This window comes from Benincasa hispida, chromosome 3 (assembly GCF_027475165.1).
Source record: "Benincasa hispida cultivar pf3 chromosome 3, pf3_genome.v1.1, whole genome shotgun sequence".
Lineage (NCBI taxonomy): Eukaryota > Viridiplantae > Streptophyta > Magnoliopsida > Cucurbitales > Cucurbitaceae > Benincasa > Benincasa hispida.
In genome coordinates, this window is record NC_143480.1 from 14,088,313 (window position 1) to 14,105,459 (window position 17,147).

The 17,147-nt window shown below is 34.3% G+C and overlaps 1 protein-coding gene across 1 annotated transcript; it reads left to right on the forward strand.

The window, feature by feature from the left end:
- Nucleotides 1-2,918: 2,918 nt before the first annotated feature.
- Nucleotides 2,919-4,635, forward strand: LOC120072772 (1-aminocyclopropane-1-carboxylate oxidase 3). Its single transcript, XM_039025254.2, has 3 exons — nt 2,919-3,151; nt 3,245-3,805; nt 4,037-4,635. Exons 1-3 carry the CDS (start codon nt 3,050-3,052, stop codon nt 4,328-4,330), a joined length of 957 nt encoding a protein of 318 aa, XP_038881182.1. The 5' UTR covers nt 2,919-3,049; the 3' UTR covers nt 4,331-4,635.
- Nucleotides 4,636-17,147: the final 12,512 nt, after the last annotated feature.

Consider the following 17,147-nt stretch of genomic DNA (forward strand, 5'->3'; position numbering starts at 1 on the left):
TAATTTACCACGTGACACAATTATAATTTGATAATTAGGTATAGACAGTAGGAGCCATTCAAGATACATTTACGTATTCTTCATTTTTTTGAAATATATATATATATGAATATCACAGCTAATATGGTGATTACGTTTTAAAGAAGTTAAAAGGACTATTTGCATCCATTTTATGAGTCTTGCAATTTCGTTTTGTTTTTTCTTTTTTTAGCTATTTTATGAGTCTTCAATTTTACACTCATCGGAATATATGTTATTATAGAATTGGGACACTATAACAAAGGATAACTTTAAAATCGTTAAAGAGTTAGGGAATTATATTTACTTTTTTAGAGAAAAAAATAGTTATATGACAAATTGTGTCCATGATTTTTCAAGTTGGGTTGAATAAAACTTGAAGCAAACTTTTTCATTATAAATCTCTGTTAAATTTTTAATATTATGTCTAACTAGACATTCTTTAAAAAAGTTTACCTTATTTTTAATATAAATTTCAATATATTATCTCCAACTATTATATATGGATACTAAAATAATTTGATATGAAATATGTTTTTTTATATCAAGTGAGCATAAAACTTTTCTTTTGATTTGATATCTTTGTGAGGAATTAACAATTCAAAGAAAAAATTATAGTAAAAATAATAATTTAATTAAAAGTTTCTTTAAGAAGAAAATGATCTTAGTAAAAGTACTAAAGAAGAGAATAACCCACCCTCCTAAAATTCAAGAAACTTTTTAGAGTTATGGAGAATCAAATGAGTGGTGGCTACGAGTACGAAGATAGTTCGACTAGTAAGACTTTGTACTACCAATTTTAAAGTTTGTGTTAGGGACAACTGACTTTCTTATATCTCTAGTACCATATTTATTAAGTTTGGGCATAAACACTCATGATTTGACTTTTCATTTCATTAAAGACATCATACTGTCAAAGTTTCGTTCTTGGTTGTATATTTATTTAAGGTTCCTGGATTTTGGTTCCTTGGTTATTTTAGTGTTGTTACAGAAGTTGTCACACAAAATGTCTTACAAGATGTCAATCCTACCGTCCGTTTCTTTTCTTATCTAGAAAATTTTATATAGTTATTTTTTCTGGATTCTTTCATTTTCAATGTTCTATAGAATTCGATTGGGGATGTTCCTTTTTTTCTTCCCACTGCACTATTTAACGTGCTATAGGCGATCTTGCTAGGATTGCCAGATATGTTTTTGTGAGAGATCGATTATTGTTCTTGATAGATAATTCTCTGTGGTGTTCATTGTTCGTAAAGCAAGAAATATTCATGGTTCCTAGCGGCTTGTTCTATAATTGTTCTTGTTGTGAGTGATTAATTTTTTAGAAGCAATCTTTGTCCTTAGAGGGAGCCTAAGGCAGAATTGATAGAGAAGGGATTCTCTTCCTTGGGGGTTCCTAAGGTAACATTCATAGAGAAGGAGTTCTCAAACTTAGGAAAAACTTAAGTTCTTCAAGTGAAGGGAAGTTCACAAGAAGGAGGAAAGATATCTTTGTGGTGAGAGGGAGTCTCACACAATTAGGGGGAGCCTAAGTGTTACTTCACTAATTTTTATATACTTTGGGGGAGCTTAACTTCGATTGAGAAAGAGTCTTATATCTAGGGATAGCCTAAGTGATCAAATAAGTTAGTCTTTACATGTGCAACTATAATCGTTATTAATTTACAAATAAGTATAATATTGTAAATGCTTAACTTTTTCATATTAGTGATCTTTTCTGAGCACACTATCTCCCAGACGTAGGTGGTTTTGTCACCAAACCGGGTTACCAATTTCTATGTGTTCGTTTCTTGATTTACTGTTTATTAATTCTTTTGTTGTCTCTTAAATTTATAGGATGTCTTGTTTAACATCTATGATCTGTGTAACGGGTCATCTAAAAAATTCACATACCAATGAAGATAATTGTTCTCATTTATATATCCAGATCATTTCCTCATTTCCAACCATTTGAAGTTTGATTCACTAATTCAGGTTTTTTTTTAAAAAAATAATTTTATTTTAGTATTTATTGACAAAAATAGGGTTGAAAGGAAATAAATGACAAAATTAGGGTAATCTCTTATCTTTCAAAATTAGGGCTTCAACACCACTACTACCCTATTTTTGTCAATAGCTTGGCCTTCAACCTTATTTCTAAAATTTGTTTTTTCAACCACTTTATTTTTAGAAATTTTTTTCCAATTACCTTAATTTTGTCATTATTTTTAAAAACTATATTATTCTTGAATTTACCTATATTTTAGAAATAAATAAATAAAATTATTTTTTTTTGGAAAAAAATCCCCTTCCGGTAGCTATTTTCCTGCCGGTTCCCGCCCCGTGAACAATCGAGTAACGTAGTAAGTTAGATTAGATGAGTCAAAAGTGAGGCAGTGGGGTTCAAAAAACAAAAGGAAAACAAAAAAGAGTGGGTCCCACCAAAGAGAGTCACAGTCATCAAAGCAGAGGGCCCACCTTAATGACCACAAGACACAAAGATTGAATAGAAGTGGGCCCACCTCTAGGATGTGCTCACATGTTGCACTTCTCTCTCTCTCTCTAAACTTCCTTTAATTAATCAACTAATCACTTAAAACTTTACTCAAATCTGCATTAATTCTAAGATCTAATGAGAGATTCAATAACATTTTTGGGTCCACCGAGAATGAAAAATAACTCAAAATTACAAATTACTCTCTAATTAGCTTAAATTAGCTTATCTTATTCTTCCATGTGAGTTTCCTTCAAGGCCATATTCTATCTCATAAAATGGTTAGTTTATAAAATAATATTCCAAACTTTTTATTTTCCCCCTTTTCTAAATTTATTCCCCCACTGTTTTTGTCCTTTCTCCCCATTAAATTAATCAAAGATTTCATAACAACACACTTCATCCTTTTCTCAACCTTTCCCACTATCTTTTTCCTTCCTTAATTTTCCACTTTCTTTTATTTCCCCTTCCCCTATAAATACCAGCCCATCTCCACCACTCAAAACACACACTCAAAACACTAAGAAAGTTACAAAGTTTTTGAGAGAAACAACGGAGATGAATTTCCCTGTTATCAACATGAACAATCTAAATGGTGAAGACAGAGTATCTGCAATGAAACAGATCAACGATGCTTGTGAAAATTGGGGTTTCTTCGAGGTAGATATATATATGTGTATTTTTTTCTTTTAAATTTATCATAACTCATCAGCTTCTCTTATGAATTTTTTTTTTCTTTTTAAAATGATGAAGTTGGTGAATCATGGGATATCACATGAGCTGATGGACAAAGTGGAGAAGCTGACAAAGGAGCATTATAGAAAGTGTATGGAACAGAGGTTCAAAGAAATGGTAGCGATCAAAGGGTTGGATTCAGTGGAAACTGAGATTAACGACACTGATTGGGAAAGCACTTTTTTTTTACGACATCTTCCAGTTTCCAACATGTCGGAAATTCCTGATCTGGACGAGGATTACAGGCAGGTGATGAAGGAATTTGCAGTAGAATTGGAGAAATTAGCAGAGCAAATTCTGGATTTGCTTTGTGAGAATCTTGGGCTTGAAAAAGGGTACTTGAAAAAGGCGTTTTATGGGTCTAAAGGTCCTAACTTTGGGACTAAAGTTAGCAATTACCCTCCATGTCCTAAACCGGAGCTGATTAAAGGGCTTAGAGCCCATACTGATGCTGGTGGGCTTATTCTTCTGTTTCAAGACGACAAAGTCAGTGGGCTTCAGCTGCTCAAAGATGGCAAATGGGTTGATGTCCCACCAATGCATCACTCTATTGTCATCAATTTAGGAGATCAGCTCGAAGTATGTGCTATGTTAAGTTTTATTTGAAATTATTTCTAAATCCTTACAAAACTAGTTTTATATGCAGTACGTGATCAACATTCATTTCATTTTTAAGTAATACGGCTTGCATTGCCCATCTTCCTACCTTCCCTATATGGAAAAAAAAAAGGATTTGTCACATGAAAAATTAGATTAGCTAAGTATTATTACTATTTGTGTTAACCTTTTGTTTTGTTTTCATTGAAATAGGTTATTACAAATGGAAAGTACAAGAGTGTAATGCACAGAGTGATAGCACAGCAAGATGGAAACAGAATGTCGATAGCATCATTCTACAATCCAGGAAACGACGCCGTAATCTATCCGGCGCCGGCGCTGGTGGAAGGAGAGGAAGAAAAAAGCAAACTTTACCCAAAATTTGTGTTCGACGATTACATGAAGCTGTACGTGGGGCTTAAGTTTCAAGCAAAAGAGCCAAGGTTTGAGGCTATGAAAGCCATGGAGTCTACCAATCTCAATTTGGGTCCAATTGCAACTGTTTGAAAACCCCCCCAAAAAACACAAGAAAGATCAAACAAATTAAAGGGATTTGGATTAATTGTGGGTGTTTTTATCATTATTATTGTTAGAAAAGAACAAATTGTAGTGGTACATTAGTGATGATGTTTGGGGGTTGGGGAACAGTAGTCTGTATTTTTATTTTACTTTTAAAAACATGATAGTGGTTTGGGAGCAATATGAAGGCTTTCTAGGTTAATAGTTATAACAATAATGGATATGTGTGTGTCTTTGTTATTCTGAAATATGGTTTTTATTCAGAGTGGAAATAGACTTACTTTGTATACAAACTTGCATTATCTTGTGTGTGTGTGTGTTTTACTTTCTCAAAAAACCTACAAATGTTGGGGGAATATAAAATATGTACACCCACTTTGACTGTTTAAATTAAGCAGAAGAGACTAACATGTATCTTGTTAATGATCTCATAAGAGAGTTCACATCAAAGAAATATGTTAAAGACCAAAAGGAAATACAAACCATAAGAAGAAGTAAATCCCAATTGAGGGTATGAAAAATAATGTTAGCAAAAAAGGACAAAAAATGAAAAAGGAAAAAAAAAGAAAAAGAAAAAAAAGGAGAGAATGACACCCAAATGAAAAATATTATTGAAAGAATCTTAGTAAATAGTTGAATTAATGTAGATTTAAAAATGGTTCTATCTCATGAAATAAAAGATAGTTTCTTTTTTATAGATCTAATGTTGGAATGAGACAAAAGTTTCATATTGGTTAAAGAAAATATAATGGGTACATATTAGTGAAAATAAACCATGAAATGAGACTTTGGACGGATTCTAAAAATAAAATTATGAAAATTTATGCTCAAAATTGATGATTTAATAGTACTAATAGAATCCTTAAGTGTGAAAAAAAAATGTTGAGTCTTGATAAAATAATCATCGTGAAAGATCGTCGATAAGAGCGAGCTAGACAGATAGCTAGACAGATAGATGATGTTAAATGTATAGACGTGAGGACATAACCATCTTTGTTGGTATGAATGTTGCGGATCCTACATTGAAAAAATTGGTAATCCTTTCATAGAATTTACCCTTCTCATTTACCGTGAATGTTGTTAATTAACACATTATTTTATTAGTGAACTACATAAAGAGTTTATCGATTTTTTTCTTTACATTTTCTATTTATTGTCAATTCTCAACGCATATCAATAAAAAAAAAAAAAGAAAAAAAGTAGAACTAAAATACGATGAACCATAGAGGCCATTTTCTCCACCCAAATGGGATTTTAGTGGCTCAATAATTTGGGGTGCTGACTACTTCATGACTATCCTTTGTTCAGCATCATTTCTAGATTTAGTAATGAAACAGTGTTTATTATAGGAATAAATAAATGGTGAGTCAAAATGCATTGAGTTGGAGTAAGATATTGAGAAGAGGCATTATTGATTTGATAGACATTATCATTCAAAGCATTGAACCCAACCCTGCAGTTTCCTCTGGAAAGTTCTCTGTGGAGAAGATGAATATTGATATTTTTGCAGAACTGGATAAAAAGATAGTATCTTTATTGGTATTTTTGGAAAAAGGAATCCAAAATGTAAAAACTATTCGATTTTGGAGCACTCAAATAAAATACTACTGCAAGTAATGTAATGGCTTGAGGATGCTCTGACATTGAAAATCGTGATGTGGGAAATGAAGGAAAGAGAAACCAAAAGGTCTTAGAGATCAATATATTAAGAAACTTTGTTAGATGATTATATAGTTTGATGTCATTTTTAGTGTAGCTTGATTCAGTCAAAAGCCTCAAACAGGAACTTTGAATTAGTCTCAACCTAGAGAGGGCCAATACCAGTTTCGTTTTTGAGTCTAGAAGAAGAGAGAAAAGTAACGGAGAAGATGGACTTTGATTTGTGATTTTTTCCAATGTTAATACCAGAATATACGTACGCTTCTTAAATAAGAAGTTAGAGGAAGATTTGGTTCACCTAACTGGAGAGATTTAAGGGGTGGTTAGGTAACAAAATCTATCAAACAATATTTGATAAGAAATTCAGAATAAATAAGAAAACCAAACAGTGAGTTAAGTACAAATAAATAGTCAGAAATTATTCCAAGCTAGTTGCTATCTTGTTTAACTTGAGTTAATAAGTTAATTATGTGAAAGAGTTCAATATGTCATGCACAGATTCAACTCTAGTTGAGTACAAGTTTCCTTGAGATAGATACAAGTATAAATCTAATGCAAATTTTCTAGTAAGTCCAGGGTCGACACAGGGATCCAGTGAACATTAGGACATCCTGCAGTGGTTCTTCAAGTGTATGTATACGCTAAGGCTATAATGGAGAAGATGAACTTTGCTCTATGATTTTTTCCAATATTTATTCTTGAATGCATAAGCTCCTTAAATAGGAAGCAAGAGGAAACCTAACGAGTGAGATTTAAGAGATGGTTAGGTGAACAAAATCTACCCAACAATAGCTAATAAGAAATTCATAATAAATAAGAAAACCAAAACAGTGAACTAAGTACAAATAAATAGTCAGAGATACATCAATCGTAATATACCCCCTCAAACGAGAAGAAGAGAGAAATCGAAGGCCAAGTTTGTCGCAAAGAAATTGAAATTGTCGTTGGAGTAACAGTTTTTACTAAGGCAATCAACCACCTGTTCATGGGAAGCAATGTGGAGAATTTAGAGACGATGAGCAAGAACTTGATCACAAACAAAGTGAGCATCAATTTCAATAAGTTTAGTGTGAGCATGGAAGATAGGATTGTAGGTAAGAGCAGCAGCGGAAAGATTGTCACACCAAGTGATGGATGTGAAAGGGCTGACACTTGAAATTCCTGAAGAAGAGAGCGAAGCCACTGAGCTCACAAGCAAAATGGGACAAGGTAGAATACTTTGATTCAGTAGTGGAACGAGCAACGATGGCTTGCTTCTTGGAGGACCAAGAGACAAGAATGGAACCAAGAAATATACAATAGCCACCCACAAATTTACGATCATTTAAGGAAGCAACCGAATCGGCATCAGAGTAACCAGTAAGAGAACAATCTTAAGCGCTTGCCAATGATTGGTAGTTAGGGCTTGAACAAACTGACTTAATTTATTGATAGTAAAGGCGATTTCCAGTCGATTATGAAGGAGATATTGGAGAAAACCAAGAGTGCTATAGTAAGTATAAGGATCTTCTAATAGAGGACTGTCATTCATGCTTAGAGACTTACTTGAAACCATTGGGGAAGGAGCGGCTTTTAGATGATGAAAGTGGAGACGAGCAGGAAGATCTTGTATATATTTGGTTTGAGACAACACCAATCCACTGGAGGTGAAGTAAGTCTGAATACTAAAAAATAATGAAGTGGCTCGAGATCTTTGAGAGCAAATACTAACTGGAGGGAGCTGACAAATTGATAAAGTAACTAAGAATTAGAGCCAGTAAGGATCAAATCATCCACATAGACTAGTAGAAACAAAGTGTCACGCAATGAATGAAGAGTGAAGAGAGACATATAGACTTAGATTGACAGAAATCCCAAAAGATCAAGGTTGATCAAAGTTGTTCATACCATGCACGAGGAGCCTATTTGAGGCCATAAAGGGCTTTACGAAGGTTGCAAACATGAGAGGGGAAACAGAAATCAATATAACCTTGAGGTTGAACAAAAAACACATCTTCTTTAAGAGTTCCATGGAGGAATGCATTACTAACTTCCAATAGACGGATGGGTCATTTCCATGTGAGAACATGAGTGAGGATAACACGGATAATGGAAGACTTGATCACTAGTCTATAGGTCTCACCAAAGTCAATCCTAAGAGTTTGTAGCTATCCCTTGACTTCTCAACATGCTTTGTAACGTTGAACATGCCCATTAACATTCCTTTTTATTTTATAAATCCATTTAGTGCCAACAAGCTATTGATGAGGAGAGGTAGGAACTAACTCCCAAGTTTTATTGCAGATAAGAGTAGCAAATTCATCATCCATGGCTAACTTCCAATAAGGAAATTAAAATGCATCATTAAATTTGGTAAGTTCCATTTGAGACCAGTCTAAGGAGGGATCACTTTGGTAAAGGCCAGTGAAAGAGAATTTAGGAATAAAGGAAGGGGGGGATGAGTCAGTATGTGAAGAGAAAGAAGGGGAGGAGGGAGACGCTGCATATGAAAAAGAATGTGAATGTAAAGAGGGAGAGTGACCACGGGCAACTAGAGGTGATTAAGTAATAGGTGATAAACTTAGAGAAGGGGAAGAAGAAATAAGGTTATGTGTGAAAGAAGAATGGGAAGAAGGAGGGAAATTAGGCAACCATGAGAGGACAATTTGTTTGGGGGGAGGATTTGGATTTAGGAAGTGTCAAATAGGGTGTGATAAGGAAATTCAGATTCATTGAAGTTAACATAGCGGGGGGTGTAGGTATGACTAGAAGCATTAAGGCATTTATAATCTCTGTGATGATCAATTGCCCAATGAATATGCATTTCTCTATATGGAAATCAAATTTATGTTGTTGGTAGGTTGTAAACAAGGGAAACAGATGGAACAATAAATACACGTAAAAAGTTATAATTGGGATGTTGGAGTATGGTCTTGAACTATTGGTGATGGCATGCTATTAATCAAGAAGACTGTCGTATGGATTGCCTCCCACCAATTTTTTTGCTTGAGCATGTAAAGTAAAGCTCGGTTTCAACAATATGCCTATATTTTTGTTGGGTCTGCTTATGTAAATTTGATGAATTCAGCCCAGATGATGAAAATATTTGTGAGGTCTTTCTTTGCTGATCCAAACGTGAGCCCAGTTCTTTTGCCCCAAAATACTTTGGTTGGTAAAAAAACTTGGCTATTATGTGCCCACAAATTTCTAGCTGATGCCTTACACGTGGTTTGAACTACTGCTCTTTGTCTGATGAAAAATGAAAGAAACACTTTCTTTCTGATGGGTGATTAGTGCAGAATTAATTTTTCTCTCTCTCTCTTTTGCTCTCTGATTCTCTCGTTCTCTACCTTCTGAGTTCTTTCACTTTCTTCTAACCCTAATGTCTTCTTGTTTGATCTGTGCGACTTCTTTGAGTATACGATGGAAGAGTCATGCAATCATGTAGACGATGGTAGAAAGAAAGGTGAATGAACATGCAATCGTGTAGACGATGGAAGAAGAAAATGGTAAACAATCATTCAATCTTGTAGAGGATGAGAAGAAGGAGAAGGAAAAGGCACAACGATATACGTGGTTCGGCTATTAAAGCCTACGTCCACGGGAAGGAGAGAGTTTTATTAAGAGCTAAGTCACAGATTCTTTTCTTTTACAGATTTTTCAAGTTCTTCTTGAAGCAATGTATGTTGTTGTATCTAAAAATTTGTAAATGATGAGTATTTATACTAATTTTCGATACAAGTAGTTACAATAACTAACTATAAAAGTTAAAGAAATGTGAAATAGTTCTTGAATGTTGAATGTATGAGCTTATAACCTTCAAATCTCCACCTTAAGCTCAACATGCAAGCTCTTCTCCTTCTGGATTTTAACATGTCTTCACCCTTTTTCAGGAAGTAGAAACCTGATATGACCAAAACAGTTAGCAAGCTTGAGTTTACTCACAGGTTTGGTAAGCATGTCGGCTGCGTTCTCAGTGGTATGAACTTTTAGCACCTCGACTTCTCCTTTCTCTATTCTGTCTTTTACAAAGTGATACTTGATATCTATGTGTTTGGTCCTTGAATGATCTGAGGGTTTTTGAAAAGGTGAATGATACTTTGGTTATCACAGTAGATTTTTACTACTGCTTGATTAATACCAAAGTCCTTCATCAATCCTTTTAACCACAGTGCTTCCTTTATTGCTTCTAATAAAGTCATGTACTCTGCTTCTGTGGTTGGCAATGTTGTGATTGACTGTAAGTTTGCTTTCCAACACAACAAATTTGGACCAAATAAGAATAGATAACCTGTTAGAGATCTTCTTTTATCTTGGTCACCTGCAAAATCTGAATCAACATATCCATATAACTATAAATTTGATTCATTAGTACTTTAATATTTTAATTTCGACTGTTTAGACCAAATTAGATATCTTAAAATCCATTTTATTGCTTCCCAATGTCTTTTTCCAGGGTTAGACATGTATCTACTAACTAGACTACTGCTGAATGATAGGTCTGGTCTAGTAGAAATAATTAAGTACATTAGACTCCCTACTGCTTGATTATAAGGAATTGATTGCATTTAAGTCAAATGTTCTATGTCTGTTTCTTTTGGTGAGTTTTCAGAGGAAAGTTTAAAATGAGTAGCAATAGGTATGGTGATTGGTTTGCATTTGTCATATTAAATCTGTTGATTACTTTTTCACAGTAGTTTAGTTGACTAATGGTTAAGGTTGAGGAAGTTCTGTCCCTTTGAATTTCAATCCCAAGTATCTTTCTAGACTGACCCAAGTCCTTCATGTCAAATTCTCTTTTTAAGAGATTTTGTACATGAGTTAAATTCTCCTTAGATTTTCCTACTAGTAACATATCATTAACATAGAGTAATAAATAGACTTTGTCTTTATAGGTAGTAGAATTAATATAAGAACAAATATCATAGGAACTTCCCTAAAATCCAATACTCTCTATGTAGTCATTAAACCTTATGTACCAGTATCTATGGGATTGTTTTAGACCATATATTGACTTATTTAGGAGACAGTACAAAACTTCCTTCCCTTTTTCTTCAAACCTTTTAGGTTGAACCATATAGATAACCTCATCTAAGTTTCCATGTAAGAAGGCAGTTTTAACATCTAGTTGATCTAGTTCTAGATTGTACTGAGCAACTAAAGATAAAAGTAGCCTAATAGAGGTTTGTTTCACTACTAGTGAAAAAGTTTCAGTATAGTCTATTCCTTCCCTCTGAGTAAATCCTTTAGCCACTAACCTTGCCTTGTATCTAGACTTTTCTTCTTTGGTAGAACCCCCTTTAGTTTATATATCCATTTAAAGGCTATAGGTTTACACCCTTTAGGAAGAGGAGCTAGGGTCTAGGTATTATTGACAATGAGTGATTCTATCTCTTCACACATAATTTGAATCCAAGACCTAGCATTAGAACAGTTCACTACCTCTTCAAAAGTGGCTGGTTCTTGGTCATTATGAGCTATTGTTGCATTTAAAACTAGGTTCATATAGTTAGTTTCAATATACCTAGTTAGAGGAACTATCACTCTTCTTTGTCTATCCCTAGCCAAGGAATACTGACCTAAATCAAGTACAACTTCAGTATTCCCAGTATTCTCATTTGAGGCATCCTCTTCTTGTTCTTCTAATTCTATAGGAGGGTTTTGGTTAGTGGAATAAATTTTAGGTGACTCCATCTCAATCCTAGTAGTATGAGGGCTATTAGGAAATTCATAAGATGTCTTTTCTTTTTTCATAAACATTTCTTTTTTTCTGAAAGTGACATCTCTGCTTATAACAAACATTTTCTCAATAAGATTCCACATTTTAAATCCTTTTACTCCTTCAGAAAACCCTGCAAACGTACACTTTACTACCCTAGATTTTAATTTCCCATGATTTTGATGAATATAATCAACACATCCAAATACTGGATGTGTGGTCCATTTTTCTTCAGGAGTCAAAAAATTTAGGGAGGAATGTGGACACCTATTTAAGGTGTACAAAGTGTAGCTTGCAGCCTCAACCCAGTATTTTTCACTTAGAATTGCATCTGATAGGAGACATCTAACCCTTTCCATGACTGTTCTATTTAGTCTTTCAGCTACTCCATTTTGTTGAGGAGTGAATCTAATTGTCCTATGCCTAGTAATTACTGTTTTTTTTACAGAATTTGTTAAACTCTTCACTACAAAATTCCAGTCCATTGTCAGTTCTTAGGTATTTAATTTCTTTAGAAGTTTGTTTCTCTATCATGAGTTTCCATTCCTTAAACCTATCAAACACTTGGTCTTTAGTTTTAAGGAAGTAAACCCAACATTTTATAGAGAAATCATCAGTAAAAGAAAGTAAATACTTTGAGTCACTTAGGCTAGGTGTAGGAGCTAGACCCCATAGGTCAGAGTGTCTGTAGTCTAGGATAGCTTTTGTGGTATGTTGTGCTTTAGTGAAACTTTGCCTTGTGGCTTTCCCGAAAACAAGTGTTCACAAAAACTTAGATTTTTGGAGCGACCTTTAGGGAGAATCCCTTAATTAGATAGAACTTCTAGGCCTTTAGCACTTATGTGAGATAACCTTTTGTGCCATACATTAGCCTCTGTGATCTCATTTGTGGTGGCAACATAAGCCCCTGTTATCATTTCAACTCCTTTGACCACAAATAATTCATTTATCTTTTCCCCAACTAATATTACTTTAGAGTCCTTTAGCACTTCAAGGGTTCCACCCTTACCCCTGTATTCACATCCAATAGCATTTAACATACCTAAGGAGATTAGATTTCTCTTAAGTAATGGAACATATCTCACATTCCTAAGAAGTTTGATGGTCCATCCTTAAGTTTCATGGAAACAGACCCAATGCCTTCTAGTTTACAGTCTGGTTGTTTCCCATATATACCATTTCTCCTTCTATTTCTTTAAAGGTGTTAAACCAAGGTTTCATTGAGATCATATGATAGGTGCATCCAGAATCTAGAACCCAATCATGTTTTCCTAGAGGGTTTACATAATTGGATTTGTCTAAAGTTGAGGCTAAAGCATCTGAGTAGATGAAGGAACCTTCTACAACAGATGCTTCGGGCTGTTTGCCTTTTGAATCCTTTTCTTTCCCTTGGTTCTTTCTCCTTAAGATAAAACAGTCCTTAATTAGATGTCCCTTTTTCTTATAGTACTTGCATTTTATTTTCTGTTTTGATTTATTTTCTTCTGAGTTGTGAGGTTTTCTGTCTTTTGAATGGTTTTGCTTGAAGTTTCCTTTTATAAATAGACCTTGACCACTAGGTTTATCCTTTCTATCAATCTATAGCTCAAACTCTCTAGTTCTTAGGGCTGTGATTATAGTGTCTGTACTTATACTATCCCTTCCATACTTTAGAGCATTTTTAATTTCTTTATACGGTTCAGGCAAGAAGTTTAGAAGTACATAGGCTTCATTTTCATCACCAAGTTTTTTTCCTAGAGTTTTAAATTCAGCAACTATTTTCTTGAACTCAGCTAAATTATCAGTTAATGTTTTAGATGAATCCATTTTAAATGTGAAGAATTTCTCCCTAAGATACATTTTTCCAGGAAGATCTTTAGTAGCATATAACTCTTCTAGCTTAGTTCATATCCTATATGCAATTTCTTGATCTAAAAATTATCTAAGAACACTGTCACTAAGATTAAGAACCAGCGTACCATAGGCTGCCAGCTCCCAGACTTCCTTTTCTTGAGCTGTCACAGTGGCAGGGAGTGTTGATGGATCAAAGAGGGCTCTTTGAGCTTTCTATTGGCCGAGTATCGCCTTGATCTTGGCCTTCCACAGTCCAAAGTCTCCTTTGCCATCGAATTTCTCCACCTCGAACCTTGTTACTGAAATTTTGGATGAAAAACTTGTGTCTTGATTCTCCAAGAATTGAGATCTTGTAAGTCTTTGCTCTGATAACACTTTGTTGGGCCTGCTTTTGTAAATTTTATGAATTCAGCCCAGATGATGAAAATATTTTTTAGGCCTTTCTTTGCTGATCCAAATGTGAGCTCAGTTCTTTTGCCACAAAATACTTTGGTTGGTAGAAAACTTTACTATTATGTGCCCACGAATTTCCATTCTGATGTGTGATTAATGCAGAATTAATTTTTCTTTCTCTCTCTCTTTTGCTCTTTGATTCTCTCGTTCTCTACCTTTTGAGTTTTTTCATTTTCTTCTAACCCTAATGTCTTCTTGTTTGATCTGTGCAACTGCTTTGAGTATACGATGGAAGAGTCATGCAATCGTGTAGACGATGGTAGAAAGAAAGGTGAACGAACATGAAATCGTGTAGACGGTGGAAGAAGGAAATGGTAAATGATCATTCAATCTTGTAGACAATGAGAAGAATGAGAAGGAAAAGGCACAACAATATATGTGGTTCGGCTATTAAAGCCTACGTCCACGGGAAGGAGAGAGTTTTATTAAGAACTAAGTCACAGATTCTTTTCTTTTACAGATTTTTCAAGTTCTTCTTGAAGCTATGTATGTTGTTGTATCTAAAAATTTGTAAATGATGAGTATTTATACTAATTTCCGATATAAGTAGTTACAATAACTAACTGTAAAAGTTAAAGAAATGTGAAATAGTTCTTGAATGTTGAATGTATGAGCTTATAACCTTTAATTTCTTTTTAATTATGCCATTTTGTTTAGAGGTATAAAGGCAAGCAAATTGAATTTTAATTCCCTGTTCTCTCCCAAAGTTGATAAAAGGTTTAAACTCTCATCCATTATCACACATAACATATTTAATTGAATAGCCATATTGATTTTCTGCCTAAATTTTAAACTGTTTGAACACCACAAGAGCATCATATTTAGCCATGAGAGGAAAAATCCATGTGTAACGAGAGTAATCATCCAAGAAGTCTATGTAATATTTGTAACCACTACTAGGGAGGGTCCCACAGATCCGTATGAAAATGTTCAAGTGGTTTCAAAGCACGAGAGTCAAAGAGAGTAAATGGTAACCTATGTGACTTTCCAAATTTACAAGCCTCACAAAATATCATTTTGTCATTACTGTTAATAGAAGCATTACACTTTGTCAAGATCTGATTCAAAATTCTAAGGGATGGATGATCCAATCTATGGTGCCAAACATCCTTTGTACAGGGCAAAACTAACAGGGTTCTTCAAATCTTATCTGTAATTTCTATAATCAGTCTCTATGGAGTTACCCATGTAGGTTGATCCTTCTGCTTCTTTATTTAGTATCTTCATAACTGAGGCTTCATCCACACAAGTCGCTTGTACAGACCATTCTCAAGGCTCTCTACCAAGTACACCACCTTAGACTTCCTTAATAAAAGAGAAATTCTTATAAAACTCAGTTGTAATGAAATTATTTTTTTATTAGCTGGGATATACATAAGATATTCTTTTTTATCATAAGAACAACAAAAACATCTTTAAGGACTAAATTTCCAGTCAAAGATTTGACATAAATAGTCTCAACACAAGCGATAGGCAACTTTGAACCATTTCCCACAACAATGTTTTTAAAGACAGAGGATTTACCTTTGAGAGACAACTTTCCCAAATCAGATGCTATATATTTACTTGCTCCGCTGTAAAGATACCAAGAAGGATCTTGAAGAGTTTCAGCGAAGGCCATCAAGGTAAATAGAGAATTTGGTTCTTAATTGGATTGAGAGAAAGTAGAGGTCATTGGAGAATATTGGGGAGCAGTAGCATCAGGTTTATCATATTTATGGTAACAAATGATAGTTGTATGACCCATCTTTCCACACACTTGAAAAATGGGACGAGAATTTGTAGGATAAGAAGAGTTCCTTCATTTGCTTTTGGATTTTCTTCCTCTCCGAGGAGGTTGAGAGTTTCTCTAGACTAGCATAGTTGGCTGAGGTTTGATTCACAATGACAAAGACTTTTAAAGTTTATAGATGATCCATACGTTGCTCATAAGACAAAAATTCAAATTGGAACTCACTCTAAGACATATTCAAGCTTTTTATCACATAACAACTGGTGTAAATTCTTCATCGAGTCAAAAGTACGCATACCCATTGGAAAACTAGCAAGGTGCAAATAATCAAAGTAACCTTTTGTGGTTGTTATATATTCTTCCATTTTGGTGTTATATTTCCTTGTTTGTTGGAGCATTTGGCAGTTGAAATCCTCTTGGGATCTTGAATGCATTCCAAAGTATTCTTGGATAGACTCCCATAGAACTTTTGCTTCATCGTGACCCATGACTTGAGCAGTAATGGTAGGGGATATTCACTTGTATAATTAACCCATGAGAAGTTGATCAGTAGCTAGCCATATGTCATATTCAGAGTTGGGAAGAAGAAGACTCGACGATTCATCTTTACACAGTGGAATAATGATCGATTGCTTAGGAAATGGAGTTTTTCTTGTTAGATATCGCTCATGCTTGTAGCTTCTTAGGACTAGCATAGCTATATTTTTCCATAGGAGGAAATTGCCTTTGTCGAGTTTAATAGAGGTAAATGATTCAAGAGATTTGTGAAGGAAAAGTGCCAACTGGCATGGTTCAAGATCTGACTTAATACCTATTAGGATCAAGTTAGATTTTCTTGGCTGGTTTTGGTTTCAAGCTAACAGACAAAGGTTGAAAGTGTGAAAGAAGAAGTTGTTGTTGGATTTTTTTTTTTTTGGGTGTCGGCCATGATAAAGCTCTTATACCAAGTTTGGTTTTTAAATCATGAAGAAAAAAACAAAAGAGAAAAGTAATAGAGAAGATGAACTTTACTATTTTTTCCAATGTTTATTTTAGAATACATAAGTGTTGGGTTTTATGTCCTAAAACTCGTGGTTTGTAAACAATAGAACTCATTCTGAAAATTCAATAAGTTGTTATTGAATATATTATTTTTTCGAAATCCAATAAACCTAAAGTCCCTTGACTAATACATAAGTACTTGAACTTTATGTGTTGACATACAAGTAGATCAGGTTCGAGTAAATAGTCAAAATAATCTATAGTATATGAATAAGGTTGGGTGCCTTATTCTAGTAACACTATTGGACGCGGCCTATTCTGTAGTTGTTACAAAGAGTTGTAAAGTGCTACAAACAAAGTGACTCTAATTTGTTCATGTTGGGACATGAGAGTGAGGTCGTTCTGTGCAAATGAGTTTTGTGCAAGATCAGACCACGAAACCAGTCACT

Coding starts and splice junctions, on each gene's coding strand:
- LOC120072772 (XM_039025254.2), top strand. CDS start 3,050: ATGAATTTCCCTGTTATCAACATGAACAATCTAAATGGTGAAGACAGA. Junction 3,152..3,244: donor AAAATTGGGGTTTCTTCGAG/GTAGATATATAT, acceptor AAAATGATGAAG/TTGGTGAATCATGGGATATC. Junction 3,806..4,036: donor ATTTAGGAGATCAGCTCGAA/GTATGTGCTATG, acceptor TCATTGAAATAG/GTTATTACAAATGGAAAGTA.